The following is a 20701-nucleotide window of genomic DNA, read 5'->3' on the forward strand; positions in this document are numbered from 1 at the left end:
CTTTTAAATTCACAAAAATTTATAAAGACGGAGCGTATACGTGAGCAACGGTTTAAGGCAGCAGACGGACTAAACGCCAAACGGCTCTTTTAGTCAGTAGTCACTATAATATGTGGTGGGCATTTTTCAATATTAATGGATTTTCTGGAATGTAATAAATTGATTGAAACTTAATGTCAATACATCTATCAATATAAATAGTTTTACAGTGTGTAGTATATTTTTATTTAAATAAGGATACCTATATAAGTGTCTTTCAATATAAACGCCCATTGTGGCTATTAACGACATCCTGGCGACTAAACCGATCATTACTAAGTTATTCACTAATAGGTATTTTAATATCGAATAATCCAAATGACAGGAAATATACGGCGGTGGCGGTGGTGACAGCGGTGGTGGTGGTGGTGGTGGTGGTGGTGGTGGCTAGCGGCTATTAAGAGTCCGCGACATCCAGGCGACCGATAGGGCACATTAAGAAGGCATTTATTTGTGATTATTACTGCCATTTGGCAGGAAAAAATCACTAATGTCCAGGTGGAATGATTTAATTGAATACGGATAATATATCTATTATTGTAAATAATCGAAACAGCGCTAAAATATACCTACTTAATGTATCTTATTGTTAATACGACGCCCAACGTGCTTAATTTACTAGTAGAAACGGCTATAGCATATTTCAATAATAATGTATAACATTCGATTTCCACTGGGTTAAATAAAAATATAACTGATAACTGATAACAAATGATAAATATAACAATTTATTTGATAACCGTGGGAGAACGGCGATGTGATAACGGCGGTAAAAGATAATCATCGTATATGATAACAATAATATGTGATAACAAATGATAACTGGTTAAATGTATCTCACGTACGCGATCGGGCGGCGGCGCACTCGGATGATGGTGAGGGTCAGGGTGAGGGTGAGGTTTTTGAACCTAACCGTCATATATCAATTTCACACTTGTTCGGATATATATGATAACAATAATATGATAAGTGATAACATGATAAGTGATAAGTGATAACAATTATATGATAAGGTGTGATAACATAATAAATGATAACGATAATATACGTCTCACACGTACGCGATCCGGCGGCGGCGGCGGCGCACTCGGATGATGGTGAGGGTCAAGGTGAGGGTGAGGGTCAGGGTGAGGGTGATGGTGAGGGTGAGGGTGAGGGTGAGGGTCAGGGTGAGGGTGATGGTGAGGGTGAGGTGTTTGAACTCTCTTTTTTATCCTACTAATTATATAGTGTTTACTGTAAACGGTGTAAACGTTAATTAATTAATTTTAAATCCAACTTATGGTGACTCAATTATCACAGAATGATCAATTTATTTACATTAAATGATGGTAATTATTTGGACGATTAAATTAAAAAAAAACTTTGTATAATATTTTTTTTAATTCACCTAGGAAGTGTGAGAGTCTATCAGTGGCGGTCCTATGGTGGGGGGGGGGTGGATGGATCGTCCCTCCTTGGTTAAATATAAAATATAAAATTATTACATGAAATAAATTTTTTTATGACTTCTATTTTTGAGTACTTATTGTATTTAATGTGAAAAATATTTCGCCCTCCCCCCCCTGGAATTGGTCAAGTACCGCCACTGGAGTCTATTACGTCACATCCTGCATAATTTAACAAACGTTTCAATGAAGGATGCCATTCATGGTTATCATTGTTATCAAGATGGGTATAGGTACGATACTGACACTGGTAAATGTATATTTATTAGTTATTATACTCCTTTGTATTTATACGAGTAGTTCTGAAATTAATATTTTATGCTGTCGTTATAGTTGTGGTTGTTCGGGGAATCGACATTTTCATAATAATTCTTTGAAGTTAATACAATATAATATTTATATTCAAACAATAGAATTATAAAACCTCATCATACGCGTAATTCATATTTTGAGCAGTGTTAATATTAAAAGATAATATTAACTTTTGTTTGCTAATATCATATTGCACTAAATTCTAAATTGTTTTTCGTACTTGCATTTTCCTAACCATTGTCAATTGCAATATATCTAATATTTAAATTATTGCCATAAGAATAAATAAATATATTTAACTTATATCATTATTTATTATACACGTTGTACAAGTGCAAGAATAATAACGTATCAACGCAAAATTATTAAACAACTTTTATGCTTAGGTATGTTGATCATTGTATTTGCAATAGTGTTATAACTAATTCAAAACTATACTTTGTAATTTTTATTATCAAAATATATTTGCTTTTCTGTGGATCGAAATTAAACAAAAATATTTATCGTTTTTTTTATTTTTATTATTATTCAATCTGTGATGTCCAGTCTGTTTAAGTGAAACGAATGTTTGCGTGAAAATAATTATATTTGAAAAATATGTTAAAAGGGCACCGACGTTTATTAAAAAACTTTTGTGAAAATATATATAATATTCTATAATTTATTAGTATGAAATCATTTTTTTTTATCCTGAATAAAGTTACGTACTTACCTATTGATTTTAAAAATAATAAATTAAAAGATTATTTAAAAAACAAATATTTTTCTGTTGACACTTTCGTGTAAAATTATTGTTCAAAATATTTTATGTCCCACGTATAGCAATAAATTGAATCTGTATAGCACTTGTCTTGAAGTGTTAATTTTCCTTAATATCCCTAATAGAATTTCTCTATAGCAATAAGAAAAAAATTAGTTCGAATAGTTTGATGTGTACCGATTTAGCACTGGTATTTAGATTTGGATTCTTCTTTTCTTGTGTATAGATTTAATTTTGTATTCATTTTAATGATGACGTGTTTATATCATTTATAGTTACATAATACATATACATAATATCATTATGGTATTATTGGTATTCATGATTGTGTTCCTTATATTAGTCGTAATTTCATCGCTCCAAGTATTCACAAAATGTGTGTGTTTAAAATTTTAAATGCATTAATTTATTATTGCAGGGTAAGTTATGCCGTTATGGAACACGGACCACAATACCACATGTATTGATGTATAAATATTTATTATTTGAAAATTAAACATTATTGCGATATTGTAAATTACTAAATTCTTTACTAGTGAATATTTCAGTTCGGTAACATATAGGTACTTATCTACCCGACACCAAAATATTTAGTAAGCGATATGTGAGACTCTGAGCGAAGACGTGTGATACATTATATTTAAAACTGTAATAATTAAAATAGTATTATGTAACGGCATGCAAGACACAACAGCTTATTGCATATTTGTAATCGTTTAACAGGAAATCACGTGTGTGAGAGGATAAGCACAACAACGCAGTGGCGCATTTAGACGTTAAGCGCCCTGGGGCAACATTTTACAAGCGCCCCCCCCTCCCCAAGAAATATACATATAATATTTTTGTTTGAAAAAAAAATTTGTAAAAACAAACATTTTGTTGAAACAATTATAATTAATAAATGAAAAAAAAAAATATTTTTTGTAGATAATAAATATAAATATATTTAAAATAATTAATAATACACTACAACAAACGATATTTAAAAAAAGTACTTATAGTTTTCGTCGTGAACGGTCTTGTGCGAATTCTTGAATAATATCATCGTAGCTTATTGATGTAGTGATATCAGATTCTATATTCATAATTGCTAACGCAGATATTCTTTCTTCGCCTATGTTTGATCTTAAATATGATGTAATACGTTTTAGGGCGGAAAATGATCTCTCAGTTGAGCAGTTACTAACTGGAGTGCATAGTAACATTCTTAAAGCAATATCTATATATGGAAAGATATCCTTCAAATTATTTTTTCTTATGAACACTAACATATCTTGAATACTTTTCGGAGGAATAGATATGGTTTTCAAATAACTGCTAAAATGAATACATTCATTGGGAAATGAAGATCCCAAATCTGTATTATATTCATTTCTTAACAGCTCAGCAGATATCCTTATGTCTGCTGCTGTCATTTTAGTAAGTTTAAAAAAATAATTATAATTTTTTAAAAGGTGGTCGTATGCAATTTTTCTTCTTAACAATTCCGACTTTAATTGATCTAAAATAACAAAATAGGTATTTACTTTAAAATTAGTTACAATACTTTCCGTTGAATGATCATCACTAAATTTTTTAATTTTTTTTTGTCGCTTTTCAGTATTTCTAAAGTTTATAATTCCACATTTTTCAATAGCATTTCTTTTAAAATTTTCATAATCCTTATCTGTACGAATATCACCAACATAGATAATTAATGATTGATAAAGCTCAACAACAATACTTAAATCAATATCTACACTTTGAAGTTTTTTGCTAACTGTATTAAACCTATGTAATATGTCTCCCCAAAAAATTGACAAGAAAGATGTTTCTAATGATTTAAGTATTTTGAGTATACCATTTGCTTCACATCGAATAGCTGGTTTTTCTTTTTCATTTTCTCCAATCTTAATTTCAGGATTTAGTAATATAAAACTTTATAATACTTAATCACGTACAGTGCATAGAACCATATACGTTGGAAAGTATAACGAATTATAAACAATAAAGAGTAATAAATGGTAAATCAAATAACACTGTACAATTACCGTAATCACCGTCAACTTGATACACAAGACGCTGTCAGAAGACAGTTTACTGTTAATAGTAGATTGACAAAAATAAAATAAGTGATCGACAACGTTCGGCAGTCGGCGATAGGGAAAATATTTATGGATATTATGTTATTTTTAACTTGTATTAACTAATAAATTGTAATTGCCGCCACGGGTGATATACCGATATATATATATATAAATAAATCATAGATATTTATATCCATGATCGTCGCAATCCCGTTCAGCCGTGACCCGTATGAAAACCGTTTATAATCATAGACCTAATGAATTATGAGTAAAATGTCTATGTTTAATTTATAATATTTATTTCTATTTTGTGTAATAATTATATCAAACAAAATATAAATATTTCAATTCTATGTAGTGGTAAACTGTAAAAAAATTTCCGCCCCCTAGCACTTTGGGAATCTGGCGCCCGGGGCACTTGCCCCAGTTGCCCCCCCTTAAATGCGCCACTGCAACAACGTTTATATTTTTTGTGGAAATCATTGTTTTTGATTGTATCAACACAGAATATATGATATATATTGCACCAAGCAAAATAAAGTTAAGATTTTCCATTTTTGACAAACAAACATGCAGTTTAAGAATTTAGGAGTATTATCTCGTTCCGAGTATAACAACGCGTGATATGAAAATTCTGAATTAAATTTAAAATTTTTATATTTTTATTTATGACGAAGTTAAAATTAAAAAAAAAACAAAATTTTTAGGAAATTCGACCTCGATTAGACCCAGAGCCAAAGATGAAATCAAATTTAGAAGCCTAATCATTTTATAATACTAATCAGCTGTAGCTATACATAATTGGAATTAAAATTCTAAATACCTACTTATGTTGCATGTGTTAATACTCAAAAAAAGAAAAATGTTGTTTCTTGAAAGGCAAAAACTGGAAACAATATATACACACGGTTAATTTTATAGATATTTTAAGTTTAAATTTGAACAGGATTACATATTTAAACAAAGAATAACAACTTTAGTTATTTTATTGTAATGTATAAATATTATTCAAGGGTAGATACATGAAACTGTTTAAGTTTCTTATTATATTTTATACCTACATATATTAGCTAGACACAGTGTAGATTGTTGGTAAACTAACCTACTGTACTAATAATGGTAAAAATAAATTACTTCAATAGTAATCATATTATAAAATATACACTTGGTAAATGTTATTATAGACTGATAGGCCATCTTCACTTAGTCGTTTTAAACACCATATTGAATTCAAATTACCGACGTCTACTGTACAGCAGAATAGTTCCCATTTGCTCACCGATTTTAATTATTTGCTAACTTAAACTACATTAGTTAATATTATGTGTTTAGTTTACACTTTATTATTTGTATTTTTGATAAATTAATATGAGTTTAAACCAATAAATATATTCTTAAAAATATTTAAAAAAATTCATTTGGATAGTAGGTATATAGCAGTAAACAAAATAATCAGGAAATTAAAATTCATCATATTTTTTCGAGCAATAAATTACTTATCAAGCAATATTTCCATACCTATAAATACGGACGTAGTTAGACGTATTTTTTTTTCTTAAACGTAATTAAATATAATACAATATAAATAAAAATCATGTTTCTAACATTTATTTTTATTCTATGTATGCTATGACTGAACCTAATATTACGAACAATACGAACAGAATATTTCTTTATAGTTTTACAAAGTATGTATACTTATATAGTTATATATAAATAAACCTATAGGTATTCTTACATTTTTGTAGAAATAAGCATATTTATTTTTGATACTAAAATTTATTTACCAATTGATCATACATTCCATACGGGTAACATACATATTATTATTTACCGTAGGTAATTCGAAGCTCTTATTCTGATGATAGAGAAAATATTTAATTATTTATTTTTTAATATTTTCAATTTATCCTTAACGTTTGATGTTTAGATTAACATTACTATAATAATGAAATATTATGATTTAATCTCGCATTGGCGTTACATGTCTATGTTTTCATTTGTTTTCTTGTTTTATTTCATATTAAATATGAAATATTAAGTACGTAATTCATCATATTAAATACAAATTTTGTATTCTGATACTCAGACCACTAGACCAGGCAATCTGAATTTCAATACCAATATTAGTAAATATATTTGTTTGAATCCTATTTGCATTGCTGCAGAAGGTATGATTTCAATTTCGCCATTATTTAGTTTTTTATAAAGTATTAAAATATAATGTAGTTATTTAGGCATATTACATAATAGATAATATAGTATAGTAGTATATATAGACATATTTATAAAAATATTTTTTTATTATAATACAATAAGGTACTACTAGCTTGCGCTATCTATACCTAGAGATGAAAGATAAAATACATTTTGGCGTATTAAGTGCGATAAATAATATAAAAATATTAAAAATACGAATATTGAGGCATTGAGGGTTGTTGCCGTAAACGGATTTCGCGTACTCCCATTGCTCCTTTTTTAAATATAAATATTCAATATTTATTTTTGAATACTAATTTATAATGAAAGGAATATTATATAATATAATAATTATAAAAATGTATGAATATTATGTATATTTTTTATGATTCGAGTAAATTATGATAGTAGGCAAAAATATAGTCATTAGTCATCATAAAGGTTCATAGTGTTCTGTAATGTTCATACATGCTAATAGCTAAGCTTCGCATTTAGGAGAGCGGGATTACGTTATTTTGTTGAAATCCAAGAAACATCTTTCTTATATCTTAATAGATTTTAGGGGCTTAGCCCCTGCCCCTTAGTATACCCTATTTGTGCTTATAATAAAGTTATTAAATAATTGAAAAAAATATTTATTTACTATTTAATTTAACAGTATGCTTTTCATAATATTTAACTAATATTTAAGCATATCTCCAATATAAATTCGTAGTTTCAAATAATAAACAATGTATAAATTAGTTTTTAACAATAATTTTTTTAACCCTGCTACTGATGGACAAGGTTAATTTCAAAAGAATTATTATGATTTATTACCTGTTGTTAGGTTAGGTTATTTTTATTACGGAGTTTGCAATTATTTTTGTTATAGATACTCTAAGCCCTAAGTGATCCGGGCTCTATTGAATTAGCTCCCAATTTTGTATAAATATGAATTTGACTATTGAATTGGTTCCTTAAACTATAAAAATAAAACATTATTATTTAACTAGGAGTTCTCATATTATACGTGTTTAATTTTAAGACGTCAATCTATAATATAGCCTTAAAATTTGCACTCAAGTATAGTATAGTGCAGGATATACCTAGTACCTACCTATATTATTATATACATATTTTATACCTATACATATTCAGTGAATTACATAATTACATAATGAACTTTAATAATATGCATAAAAATATGATTAAAATTTATTTAATTAATATTATAATATATTACATCTAGTATATACTTTTATAAAAATGTGCTATACTACTCTAGTACATATAATGTCCATTTTAAAATATTAACAACATTTTGGTAACCAATATATTTAAAAAAAAAAATAGTAGGAGCCAATTAAAAAGTACTTATTAAGTGTAAAATATTGAGTACCTGTATTGAGGAGCCAATTCAGTTGCGCCGAGTGGTCCAGCGGAGGAAAAATTTGAGAAACTCTGGTCTTAGGTATAAATTTTACCTTTTTACAGGTTTTTTTTTGTTAATAATTTAATATGTATAATATAATAATCAATGGTTTTACATCCTCTTTTATTACCTTCTAAGTTAAATGTTAAATTTTAGGGACTGGCCCCATTTCGAAGATAGTTCTTGGTTTAGACAAGTCCAGTTACACAAGGAATGGGTGGGGATGTGTGTAATGTATAAAAAAGATAAATTGTAATTGGGTGTTTGGGTATATCGTTGAGAACTGTCCTATTTGGATTTGTTTACTATATAGTATATACGTCTTTATAAAAATATATATCTTTTATACTTATTACTATTGGGCATTGGCTACTGTTAATATTCATATTAAGTTAAATTTCTTAATCATTAATGGCAATAATGGTATAAAATTATGTATTAACTATTTGGTAAAACTAATGTACCTACTATTGTAATTTGTTAGTCTGTAATCAATTTCAACATTCAAACATCAATATACAACTCAATAGCCAATGGTCATAACAAATTAATAACAGTGTTCACTGATATTTGAATTAATTTCCATATTGATTTTTATTTTTTATTAAAAAAAAAAAATATATCGATACATTGTTTATTAAAATCATACTGTTCTATGTTAAAATCGACGCATAGGTAATTATTTCACTTGAAAATGTCGTTATTACGATGTAGGTATGGCCAGCATCACGATGCGCCGAAGTGTTTAAAATATGCTACGGCATCATACATCAAGGGGCCACCATCATCCCCTTTTTTTATAATTTAACTAACAGAGATATAAATCAAAGCATCGAAACATTTAGTAATACCTATAACGTTTAATCGTATATTCTGGATGTAGTACACAGCACAATCTCGTGGTGCCTCCCCCCCCCCCTCCCGAGATCTCAAAAATCTACTATGACATAATGTGTCATATATAAATTGAGTGATGATCGGGGCTACGGTCACTATGTAGAGAATGTACCTATCTTTTCTACATCGATTCGTGCGCTAAGACATATTATTTTAAATGGTGGTTTATTAGCTGTTGAATGTGATACCTACTGATACCTGTTATCATGGCAATATTAAGTCGTTATCAAAATATAAAATCAAGATCACGTGTGATGTACACATAGATAATATATATTATCTATGGATGTACATTGAAAATGATATGTTATGTGATAATATATTAAATTTTTGTCCGTGGTATTTTATGATCACAGAACGTGTTAGTGTAGCCTGTAGTTAAGACGTTAAACAAGTAGTAAATACTATTTACTAAGTACTAATTTTTATAGTGTTACAGGTATTTCGTGTTAATACCTATTTATTACTCATAATATAGTTCTTATGCCATGGTAAATTGCAAGTTGGGTAATTGTGAATATCAAAATAATTTGTAGTGAATTCTTCATATTTACCTATGCAGTTATTTATAATCTTGTCACTATCCAAGTTTGAAACAGTATACTGATTTTAAATTTCTACAAATAATCATGGTAAATTAATTTTTACAAAGTAATTTTGATATAATAAATTATTTCTACAATATTGTGATTCATGTTATTAGTATTGGTTATAATTGTTTACCTTTATATAATTTATGTGCATAAATCACTACCATTTACCTGTTATAATTTTTAGGGTAAACCAAAAACCACTGTGTTAAATGCCAATCATCCAAACAGTAGAAAGACAAAGCAATTGATTAAATCTAAACACAAGTAAGATACTAAATATTAAATTCATACTTCATGGTTTATTGAATTATGTATAATATATGAATGATAATATCTTCAATGTACTTTAAACTGTTCTTTATGTTTGTTTATGAGAAAAAATAACGTTTAAAAATATTTATATAATATTATATTACAACAGATTTTTTGTTAAGTCGCTTAAAATTTAATAATGTATGGTTTTTGTGTATATTATCGAGTATTATTTTAGTGGTAAATTAATTTATTAAATAGATTCACAAGTATTTTTACGAAAAGTTTTCTTTTGTTAGTATAATTGATCGTAACATTATTTGTTATGATTTTAGGATTGCATTTCGGGACAAAAAGAAGTATATTAATTTAGCAAAACCAAGTTCACTATGTGAAAAATTAATTTGGTTCAGAGATAATATTGATAACACAATTGAGCAATATACTCAGGATACTCTCTCATTATTAATTGAAAAGTATGTATTTATTGACTAATAATATTAATCAGAGTATGATTAGGTACTTGGAAAAATAATTAAAAATGATTTATATTTTGTATTGTACTTATATTTAGTTTGCATACTGATGAACTAAATACCTATCATAAGAATTTAAAAATTACATTTTTAAAAATGGAATTATTATGTAAATGGCTAAAATGTTATTAAAAATATATTAAATTAAGTATCAACTATAATATTTAACCATGTTAACTTTTATCAGTTTACATAAGATTTTACATTAGTACATAACCAATAATATTTTTATATAACAATAAAAAAACTAAAATTAAAACATTTGAATATCAGATACACATGCCATGTTTTAAATTGTTCAGTAGTTTCATTAAGAATAAAGAATATTTACCAATTTTTATATTGCATCTATTCATCTCTCAAAAAAATTTACATTTAAATTTTATTTGCTAATTTTTAACCTTTTTGTGCTGAAAGGGTTTTTCATTCTGATTTAATAGAAATAGATACTACAAATAGTAATAATAAGCATTGTTTTTGGTATATTTAGAAATATTGTCTATTCTTTATGTAATAGTAAGATCAATACAATTTTGAAATGGTATAATTAATTTTTAGGTATCTTCATCGTTTTGACCATGAAGCTAGTATAATTAAAGCAAGACATAGAGATAAGGGAAATCGACGATTTGCCAGTCGGGAAGATGTCATTAGACACACAATAGAACGAGAAAGAGAAGAGTATAATACTGCTGGAATTGGTGAGTTTAAAGAATACCTAAATTCTAAAACATTTTTTTTTGGAATCTGGTAATTATTATAAGTAATAAATAAGTGAATTGTAAATGTTTAAAATCTATATGGGCAGCAAAAATTTTATTGTTTTGAATTGAACAAAATAAGAAAATATTTCTTGAGGATTCTGATGGTGTAAATATATTTCTATTTATGTGGGTAATAATGTTATGATTGGGCCTTGTCTCAAATAAGTTATGTTTCTTTGTACTCAAGTGTAAATATCTGCATCTGGAAAGGACTTAGCATACATTTATATTGAACTCAAAATCTTTATTTAACCTTCAAAATTGCTTGAAAAAATTAATTTAGTTATTTTAGTACTTATTTCAATGAGTAATGCATCATTTTGGAATATTCATAATGTATAATATTTTTACTCAAGCTACAAATTTTCTTGTTATTAAATAGCTGCCACCGAAATCCCTAATATTAACATATAAACTATTTAATACAATATAAATAGCCCTATAGGTAATATGAATAGTTAGGAGTTAATTTTAAACAATAACCAATTTGTTTATCTATACCAATGGTCGGCAACTGACAGACCGCATTCCAAATTCGGATTGTGGAAGACAGAAAACTGAACCGTTGAAAAATATCTTACAATTTTTTTTCCTTCATATTACTATATAATAAAAATTTAAAGATTTAACTTAAACCTTTTTTCCCAGACTTAATTTATTTATTGTTTTAATTTTCTGGACTTCAATATAAATTAATTGCTGACCGCTGATCTATACGATTATTAAAATTATTAATTACCTTATTTTTCATCTTAATTTAAACATAATATGTATATTCAATAGTTATATCTATATGAATAAAAAAATGTAAAAATCGCTAAATCCAATAATTTTCAAAACTGTTTTGAAAATTTGACATAATTATGTAAAATATTCGTATATTAATAATCTTAAGAATGATAGTTGTTACTATAATATGTTATAATTTATTTTATTTTATTTGTTTTAAATATTTTTTAGAAGTGCCAAATATACTTGAAGCCAGTCAATTACTGTATTTGCGCACTTGGGATGGTGACATAAAGTATTTACCAAATTTCAAAATAATTCGCTTTCGTTGTTTAAATTAAATTAAATCTACTTATAAAAAATACTACCAATGTTGTTGATTGTTATTATTCCTAAAATATTTTCCTATTTGGTATTATATGTGTGAGTTTATATTTAATGATCAGGATTTTTTTTTCGATTAGGAAAGACAATTTACAATCTGTCCATAATAATATTACAATAAGTAAATTTGATGTATTTACATAGAATAAAATAGCATGAATGTTGAGGAAGAAATTCATTGGCAACACCACCTTTACTAATTTAATATATCTCTACACCATCTACGCTTTAGTCTGCAGGTGGGTTTTTTGGGAGGGCAATGGTGGAAGTATAATTTAAAATATAAAATATGTGATTTTAGGGTATTGTTATGCATGTTTAAATTTTGGTGGAAATGTTTGTACACTGTTTTGGCTAGTTCAGTGCCTCAGTGGTAATAGTTATTTTTAAGTTATTGTGTAATACTGTAATGAAAAGTTAGAAACATACCTGGAGGCTTTGATTAGTAAGCTTAGAGCAGTTGATTTAAAAACCATAATGACGTGGGTTTTTTTTTTATTAATAAGAATATATTTACAATCTGTGTTAAAACAATAAGTAAATCTGATAATTAATTTATTTACAATAATTAACACAAATAACATGAAGAAACTATTTTAGATTTGTTTTAGATTAGCAAATCTCTGCAGTATTTTCTCTTGAGCCTATGAATGGGATTAATAGGTTGAATATTTGATGAGATTTGCGACACTAATGGGTTACTATGGGCAGGTAGCTTGGAATAGAAAGATCTGTAGTGTTTTGTGGTTAATTGGTCGACAGACTCAGTTTTTAGATCAAAGTATAGTGTAGAATTGGATACAAACCAGGGCACAGACGTTATCATTCGAAGAGTAATGGATTGGAATGCTTGTATGGTACGAATTTGGGACGGCTTAGCACAGCCCCAGATTTGGATAGCATATGCCCATATTGATCGCAAGAGAGATTTTTACTTAACAAGCTCAGTGTGTATTGGGAGTTTTGATTTAAAAATCGAAGTAGGTGTAGTCAGCTGGTTAGGGTTTTTATTTTTAGTTTAAGGTGCGGGTCCCAAGTTAGTCTTTTATCAAGCATAATAATGTCGAGATAATTGATATTTGTAGAAAATGGAATTTGATAACCTTGAAAGTAAATAGGTGGAGGTTTAGTTCTTTTTAAAATGAATGTTCTAAACAGATTTGTCTGGATTTATTTTTATTCGCCACTTGGTTGCTCGGTTGTCAATGGAATCTATGTGTATTTGTAGAGTGTTGATGTTTCATCAGGGTCATTATTAGCACAGAGTATTGCAGTGTCGTCTGCGTAAGTAGCCATGATGGTGTTTTTTGTAACTGGAATGTCAGTCGTATTAGTATTAAATCGATCAGGGGAGAGGTTAGGTTAGCTTACCTTGGGGCACACCAGTTTTAATGCAAAACTGTAATGATTATGAGCTTCCAATGCTTCCATATCGGATTATGTAGGAATGGTTTTCGAGATATGAGCGAAAAATTTTACGATCAGGGTTAGTAACTTAAATATTTGCTTATTTTTTTGGTTTGACTTCTTGTAATCTATTAAAATCTAGTACGTGCCATGGAAATTTGTGTCTAATTGGTACAACTGACAAAAACATGTCACCTCTTGAGGCATTTCCTATGTTGAATAAAGTATAGTTTTTTTGTTTTTATTTTCTACTTTAAAACGATACATTTGGTAACCACTAAAAAAACTAAAATTACCTAGTTCTTGTGATCATGGAATTATATGATTAATACAAGCACCTAACAAGTACCTTTAGTATCTTAAAATATAAGAACTAAGAATAAAAACAGCAATTTTTCAGGGGAAATCCTAATTGTATTATTTGTTGAAGTTTTTAAATAATGGAGGTGGGTGGGGGTAATTATTTTTTAATTGTTTTAATTTATTTTTTAGCACACATTTAGATAACTTTGAGTGCTTTTATTCTTGAACTATGGTAATTGACTAATGAATATTGTACTAATCTCTCATACTATAGCTTTTAAGGGTGATTGTACAGCCAAGGAACGTATTTAAAAACATTGAAATAGAGTTAATTGTAATTATTCCTTGTATAAAACTTAAGCTGTTGAAAAAAAAACATTTTTAAAGGAATTTTAAAATGTTTTGTTCTTTTTATTTTAAGAAACTATTTTATTATTTTAATTAAATAAGAATAAAAGCTGTCATTCGTTAAAAGAATAAAAGCAGAGACAAAAGAAAATTTTTCCCGAGAAACATATTGTTAACATAATATTCAAAACATCTATGAATTAAATCCCTATAAATAATCATCTTAAGAATATTTTTTGTGCATTATTTTAGTTCTTTGAATTAAACATTTTTATTCCCTAAGTAATTTTTGATTTTGTTAAGTTCAATTTCGATTTTATATTTTTGAAATTGAGGAAATTATAATTTTTTTCAATACCTAAATCAAAATGTACGATACACAACAAAATGTATTTGAAACAATTACATTTTTATTGTCAGTTTTGAAAAAATATTTAAATAATTTCCTCATAAAAAAAATATGAGCTTGCTTAATGTTTATTTTTTTTCACGGTTAATGGTAACCATGAATCCTCAATTAAAAATAATTCGAGTGTAATTGTTTTTAACTCGTGAATTTTTAAAAGATGGGCGTCAAATGTAAATCAGCTTTCCACTCGTAAAAAAAAATGTTACCAAACAAGCATAAATAAGTATTACTATAGCTCTAATTAAAAAAAAAAATGCAATGCGAAACGTATATCATACATCGCGTTTAGGCTATTATAAAACTAGAACATAATATTATTATGGTTGCTATTAAACCATTTCGACCGGACGTTTTGTAAATACATTTAACCCATCGGGCTCCTAACGCACTCACGAAAGTGGCGTCGGTACACTTTCATAATATAAATGTATAATACACGAGTGTCGGCATTATAATATATGCCATTCAAAAAATATATACATTTTTTGGAAAACAGGAAGCAAAACGATATCCCCCGATTCCGGATGCGTGAATCTATATTCGTTTCGTTGACCATATCCGATTTTCGTTCGATTGCGATTCAGATTAAACTTTTGTCGCACCAATAATAATAATAGTATAGTAATCATCATAATCATTCTGTATATACCTAACCCTCCACGGGCTCCACGTACGTAAAAAAATAAATATTATGTTGCACAGTCGGTGCCCCGCGAGTCGTATCACTCGTAAAGTAAATCGCTTTTGTTTTTTAGCCCGTTGCGCCCGTGCTCGTGTTGGATGACAAAAATATATATATACACCATTATTATTATTATTATTATTATTATTGTAGAATTCGGTAAACGTACGCGATTTTCCTCCCGTTTTTTCCCTCTCGTATTTAACCCCGCCGACCCATTTTCGTTCACCTACGCCTATACTCTTCACCAACCCTATATCCTCCTCCCCCGCCGACGAACCCGCACCAGTCGACACGTACCGTTCGTGAGCGTGTACGTGACACAAAATTTAACTACCCACACCCACATATATTATGTACGCGCCCGTCTACCCACGATGATGATGATGATGACGACGGCGTATATTGTACACACACTCGAAATCAACCGATTCCTACGGAGTGCGGTGGGATCGTCGAGTTGGAGACGCCCGCCGGATACACATGTAAATAAATATATGTAGATTTTTATAACAAACCTCCTTATAGGTAGCAAGAGTTTGGCCAAAAGATCTGCAGACGGTGCAGATGTGGAGAGGTGGTGGTGCCTTCATACTTGCACCGGCGACGGAATTCATCCCCTCTCCCCTCCACACAGATAAACCGTAAGTAGCTCGTGCAGCTATATATATATATGTATATATAAAATATATAATACAGGGTGTAATAGAAAGACCTGACCAAAAAAAAAAAAATCATGCTAATTCATCGTATGACAATCTTTTTAAATATTATATGATGATGAATAAATAATTTAAGAAATATACTCATCATGTCAGCAAATGTTCAAAAATCATATTTTTTAAAAAGTTATTGCGTTCCAAATTAATTTAACCAAAAAAATATTGAATTTTGAAAAAAAATTCTAAAAAATAAACTACTTAACTTACATAAATCTTTTTACCATCAAAATTGTTTTTATAATCAGATTCACAAATAGGCTATTTTGAATTTATCCGATATTTTTTTTATGTAATTAATTTTTTTTCAGTACTTAAAAATTAAACATAAAAAATTGTATTATACATGTAGTGCTAGGTTCACTTAATGAACAAAAAAAAAAAAAAAAATATTAATGTGAAAAAAAGTTAGTCCCAAAGCCAGTTCTATCCGTTTCACCTTGTATATATATATTATGCATAACACATAATAACATACACCAAAACATGCCTACCTAACTTTGTGTCGTGTGTGTGTGTGTGTGTATGTGTGAGACATGCACAGGATTTAGATGTCGCGTGTACCCACCGTATACTCTGCCCTCTAGTCCCGCGACTACCCCCGATCATCACCGACTTAATGGCCGAGGATCGTATATCCGATCACGTATATAAATGTGTACCTACATATATCTATATATATATATATGTATATGCCCATCATACTATATGATGCCACGCGTCGTATTTATATTACACACAATAATATGTATCAGGGCCTAAAATACATCTAATTTCAGGGGACACACTTATTAATTTAACTGTTGACTTTGAACTTTGACACATTTTTATAGCAAAAAAAAACCTGTGTAAGTTGTAACTTCCAAAACCCCCCTTCTTTTATGTACCACTTATTACCTTACACATTAATAATATTTATATGATATTGTTACTAAAAATACAGAAAATAAATACAAGTATAATTTAAAAATATTTTATTATAGTAATATACTAATATGTAACAACTTAAAATGAATAACACTTATTATAATCATCAGTTGGTTGCTTTAGTCGATCAGCTTTAGCTTCAGGAAAAACACCTTGATACCACTCTTGGTTGGTCGCTTTTTCATGCACCTTACTATGCCGTTGTTTTTCGTTCAACCATAACAATACAGCTTCCTTTGGATTGTATTCTGATACGGATGGCATATTTAATTTGACGTACAAACAATCCTTAATAGTATTCGGTGACAAGGAAGATCGACCTGACGTTTTTAAAACATTATAATAAGAAATTAACCTTTCCACATCGGCTGAGTGGGGTTTAGCAGCCAACAGTCTTCCCTGCAAAAAATACTTTAACTTAGAATAGTTGTTTTGTATTTTATAGTTTAAATGTATAAATGTGATTAAAAAAATAATAAATAACAATAAAAAATATATTTAATATTAGGTAAATCAATATACCACTTGGTACATACCACTGATATACTTAATGGTTTCCAAGCTTCATTTAACAATAATAACTTTAACAATTGTATAGACATTTTCTTTTCTGCAACTTCTGATGTGTAAGACGCTTCTCTGTAGCTAGTGACAAAGTCAACTAAATTAATATCTGGACAAATCATTTTATGGCATTCATTAAGTTCCGAATCTGTCACTGTATTGCTTAAGCGTTCCAACGGTTTAAATGCCTTCCATTCTTCAGCATCTAGTCGATCAGCTAAAAATGTTTTAATATGTTCCAATGTATCATTTCGTACAGCAGAAAATGAACGGGTATCAGAGACGAATAAATGATGGGACTTTCTTCGGGAATTTTTTTTTTTTTCATATAACTGTATGTCTTTTAACATAATATTTGAGTGATTATTTTCTGGTTCAACATCAATTGTTTTAATTTCATTTTCTAATATACTTTCCCATCCACCGAGTAAATGATGTTCTCTTAGATTTTCAATAGAATGTATTAATATATTTCTTTTCTCAGCTATATCATATATAAGAACATCATCTGATTGGATTTGTTTCTGAAAACGTTTAATTTAAGTTTGGACTTGAGATTTGGAATATCTGCTTGTACAATATGCCTTAGAAGGACTGAATGTGTTCCAGGATTTATATATTGTAGGTCACCTTCTTTTGGTTTGTACGGTTGAAATTGCTTTTCTGGGTCCAACTGGTTGCAAATAAGACTCACCACTTCCCTGGAAGGCCATGACCATGCGCTTAAAGTTCCACGTTTAGAATCATTAAAAACTGTTACTAATAGCTTACTAATTTTTAACGCAAGAACTTTGTTTTGTTTTAATATTAGTTTATTGAGTGGAGCAGTATTGTGTTTCTCAGAAACAGATAATTTTGACAATTGGTCAACTTTTACACATTCTTTATGCATATGTGATTCAATATGTTTTTTTAATCTGGATGCTCGAGGCGCACAACCACTTTCAGAACAGACAGGTGGCAAATGATTTTTTTTCTTACATAACAATAAAGCAGTATTTGATTGTCTGTAACAAATAATACACCTAACCATCTTTCTACCCTTTGTAACTGGTAACTTTTCAAAACATGGATCTAATATAAATTGTTGTTTTTCTACTAATTGGGTGATATTATCACCAGGCTCATCATCAATTTCTTCATATAATGGCTTAGATTCACAAATTTTTGATGAACTTGATACTTCACTAACAACTCTATTTGGTAAACTTTGGTGAAAAACAGTGGGTTCATTAGCACACAATCCAACTACAAAATACAATGAAAACTCAAATCAGGACTTAAATAAATTAGTCATTATTATGTGTGTAGATCCTTTAGCCAGTTATATATTTTATTAAACAAGACAAAATAACTAGTCAATTCTTTAAAATCCAATTTGTAATAAATAATAAATTATAATACCTAACTTTAATTTTTTTAAATATTTCAACATATTTTTGGCTTCAAATAAATACATATTACATATTAAAATACATTTAGGTATATAATATGCTGTAGAGTTATACCTAATATACTAAATTATATATCACTATAGGCATAATAGAATATTATAACTTAATGTGCTATAAAATAGAAATTACAATGCTCTTACTAGTTATTTTTTTAGTAGGTTACAGTACACACTACCTACACAATATTGAATTAATATGAACTTACTTTGTATTGAAACATTATCAGTTTTTCTTTTTTTTATAACATATTTGTCCATAATAATATAGTATAGAAATAAAATAGGTAATTAGGTTCAAAATGCTAAATAGGCTAGAGTAGTTCAGTAAATAAAAATATTAAATTATTAACAATACTAGTTGATACTAACTATCGTCTATTATAATAATGAATAATGATTAATATTATTACTATCAGAATTCAGAATCACTAATACCATAATAATATTATGTTGTTCAACAATTTTAAAATACCCACATAGTATATTTATAGACAAAATCCCACGTTTGAAACAAGAATTTTGTGGAACAAAAGTCCATTGGAACTAGGCACATGTGTTTTGTGGAACAATGTGTAATGACCAGCCAAAGTGTATGATATCAGATATAAATGCTTATCACTCGATATTTGTATAAAATTGATAATAATTATTCTCAATTTATTTTGAAATGAAGTTATAACAAAATTGTGTTGAAATTATTCCTAAATTGTTATTATTACGTCTTAATTCCGCAATCAAAACTAAAAACGTGTTATAAAACTTGGGACACACATTTGTCATTCAGGGGACACACTTTGATTTTCAGGGGACACAATGTGTGTCAGGGGACACAGTATTTTAGGCCCTGATATGTATATAATGTTCTACGTAAGCCCGACGGCGTGGTCGCGGACAGTGCGCTTGACGGTCGTCGTCGTAATAATACTAAACGAGTTCATAAATCACACCGCAGTTTTGACCGATAGCGGGTTACCACGGGTATAACAGACGTGAAGCCCCTTGTTATATATGTATACCTATATATACGAGTCATACTATGAACATATTATTATTATTATAATACACCACAGCGAGTTTGTATAACAATAACAATCTTATATTGTGTCTCGTCAGTTGTCCGTCGTGTGTTCTATTCGTTTGTGGTCCTAGCGCGCTGATTTACGATCAGCTTTTAACGAACGCATTAAATACGTGAAACGACGACGACGGTGACCATAGAGAAACTGCGGCTGCCTTTTGCTGAGCGGAAACGGCGGCAGATAATAATAATTGAAAAAGATGATATTATGCGAAAAAGAAATTAATACACGAGTGTCTAGAGCCGTCCTATAACCTGCTGCAACTCCAGCTCCAGTACACCCCGCATATACTGCAGTGTTATTTTTTTTCTTTTTCTATTGACCAAAAATACGTCGACAACTAAGTCATTTTTTGATTATGTGTTTTTTAAATATATATATATATATATTTTAAATTAAATTAAGTTTTTGTTTATA

General features: G+C 28.7%; 4 protein-coding genes across 4 annotated transcripts; 1 reads left to right on the forward strand and 3 right to left on the reverse strand.

Annotated features, from left to right (window-relative positions):
* Positions 1 to 3554: 3554 nt before the first annotated feature.
* Positions 3555 to 6427, reverse strand: LOC149057843 (uncharacterized). The gene is made up of 3 exons (XM_089223508.1): positions 6413 to 6427; positions 4106 to 4448; positions 3555 to 4060 (listed from the first exon to the last, which is right to left on the reverse strand). The coding sequence occupies exons 1-3, from the start codon at positions 6425 to 6427 to the stop codon at positions 3555 to 3557; spliced, it is 864 nt and encodes a 287-aa protein (XP_089079634.1).
* Positions 6428 to 9457: 3030 nt separating this feature from the next.
* On the forward strand, positions 9458 to 12373 carry LOC107162677 (translation machinery-associated protein 16). The gene is made up of 5 exons (XM_089224272.1): positions 9458 to 9767; positions 9913 to 9992; positions 10316 to 10456; positions 11075 to 11217; positions 12241 to 12373. Exons 1-5 carry the CDS (start codon positions 9765 to 9767, stop codon positions 12348 to 12350), a joined length of 477 nt encoding a protein of 158 aa, XP_089080398.1. The 5' UTR covers positions 9458 to 9764; the 3' UTR covers positions 12351 to 12373.
* A 4845-nt stretch (positions 12374 to 17218) lies between these two features.
* On the reverse strand, positions 17219 to 18246 carry LOC149057844 (uncharacterized). The gene is made up of 2 exons (XM_089222967.1): positions 17725 to 18246; positions 17219 to 17587 (listed from the first exon to the last, which is right to left on the reverse strand). The coding sequence occupies exons 1-2, from the start codon at positions 18100 to 18102 to the stop codon at positions 17267 to 17269; spliced, it is 699 nt and encodes a 232-aa protein (XP_089079093.1). The 5' UTR covers positions 18103 to 18246; the 3' UTR covers positions 17219 to 17266.
* On the reverse strand, positions 18237 to 20021 carry LOC149057845 (uncharacterized). The gene is made up of 2 exons (XM_089222966.1): positions 19412 to 20021; positions 18237 to 19000 (listed from the first exon to the last, which is right to left on the reverse strand). The coding sequence occupies exons 1-2, from the start codon at positions 19461 to 19463 to the stop codon at positions 18237 to 18239; spliced, it is 816 nt and encodes a 271-aa protein (XP_089079092.1). The 5' UTR covers positions 19464 to 20021.
* Positions 20022 to 20701: the final 680 nt, after the last annotated feature.

Source organism: Diuraphis noxia, unplaced genomic scaffold (genome assembly GCF_037042655.1).
Source record: "Diuraphis noxia isolate RWA-SAM2 unplaced genomic scaffold, SU_Dnox_SAM2 contig0003, whole genome shotgun sequence".
In the NCBI taxonomy this organism is placed as follows: domain Eukaryota; kingdom Metazoa; phylum Arthropoda; class Insecta; order Hemiptera; family Aphididae; genus Diuraphis; species Diuraphis noxia.

Bases quoted from the DNA above. Each gene is read 5' to 3' on its own strand.
- LOC149057843 (XM_089223508.1), bottom strand. The intron at 4,061-4,105 runs GTATTGTAACTA...TTGTTATTTTAG, and splicing joins TGATGATCATTCAACGGAAA to ATCAATTAAAGTCGGAATTG.
- LOC107162677 (XM_089224272.1), top strand. The intron at 10,457-11,074 runs GTATGTATTTAT...ATTAATTTTTAG, and splicing joins CTCTCATTATTAATTGAAAA to GTATCTTCATCGTTTTGACC. The intron at 11,218-12,240 runs GTGAGTTTAAAG...AATATTTTTTAG, and splicing joins GTATAATACTGCTGGAATTG to AAGTGCCAAATATACTTGAA.
- LOC149057844 (XM_089222967.1), bottom strand. From the start codon at position 18,102: ATGTTAAAAGACATACAGTTATATGAAAAAAAAAAAAATTCCCGAAGA. The intron at 17,588-17,724 runs GTATGTACCAAG...TATTTTTTGCAG, and splicing joins AACCATTAAGTATATCAGTG to GGAAGACTGTTGGCTGCTAA.
- LOC149057845 (XM_089222966.1), bottom strand. From the start codon at position 19,463: ATGGACAAATATGTTATAAAAAAAAGAAAAACTGATAATGTTTCAATA. The intron at 19,001-19,411 runs GTAAGTTCATAT...TGTATTTTGTAG, and splicing joins TGATAATGTTTCAATACAAA to TTGGATTGTGTGCTAATGAA.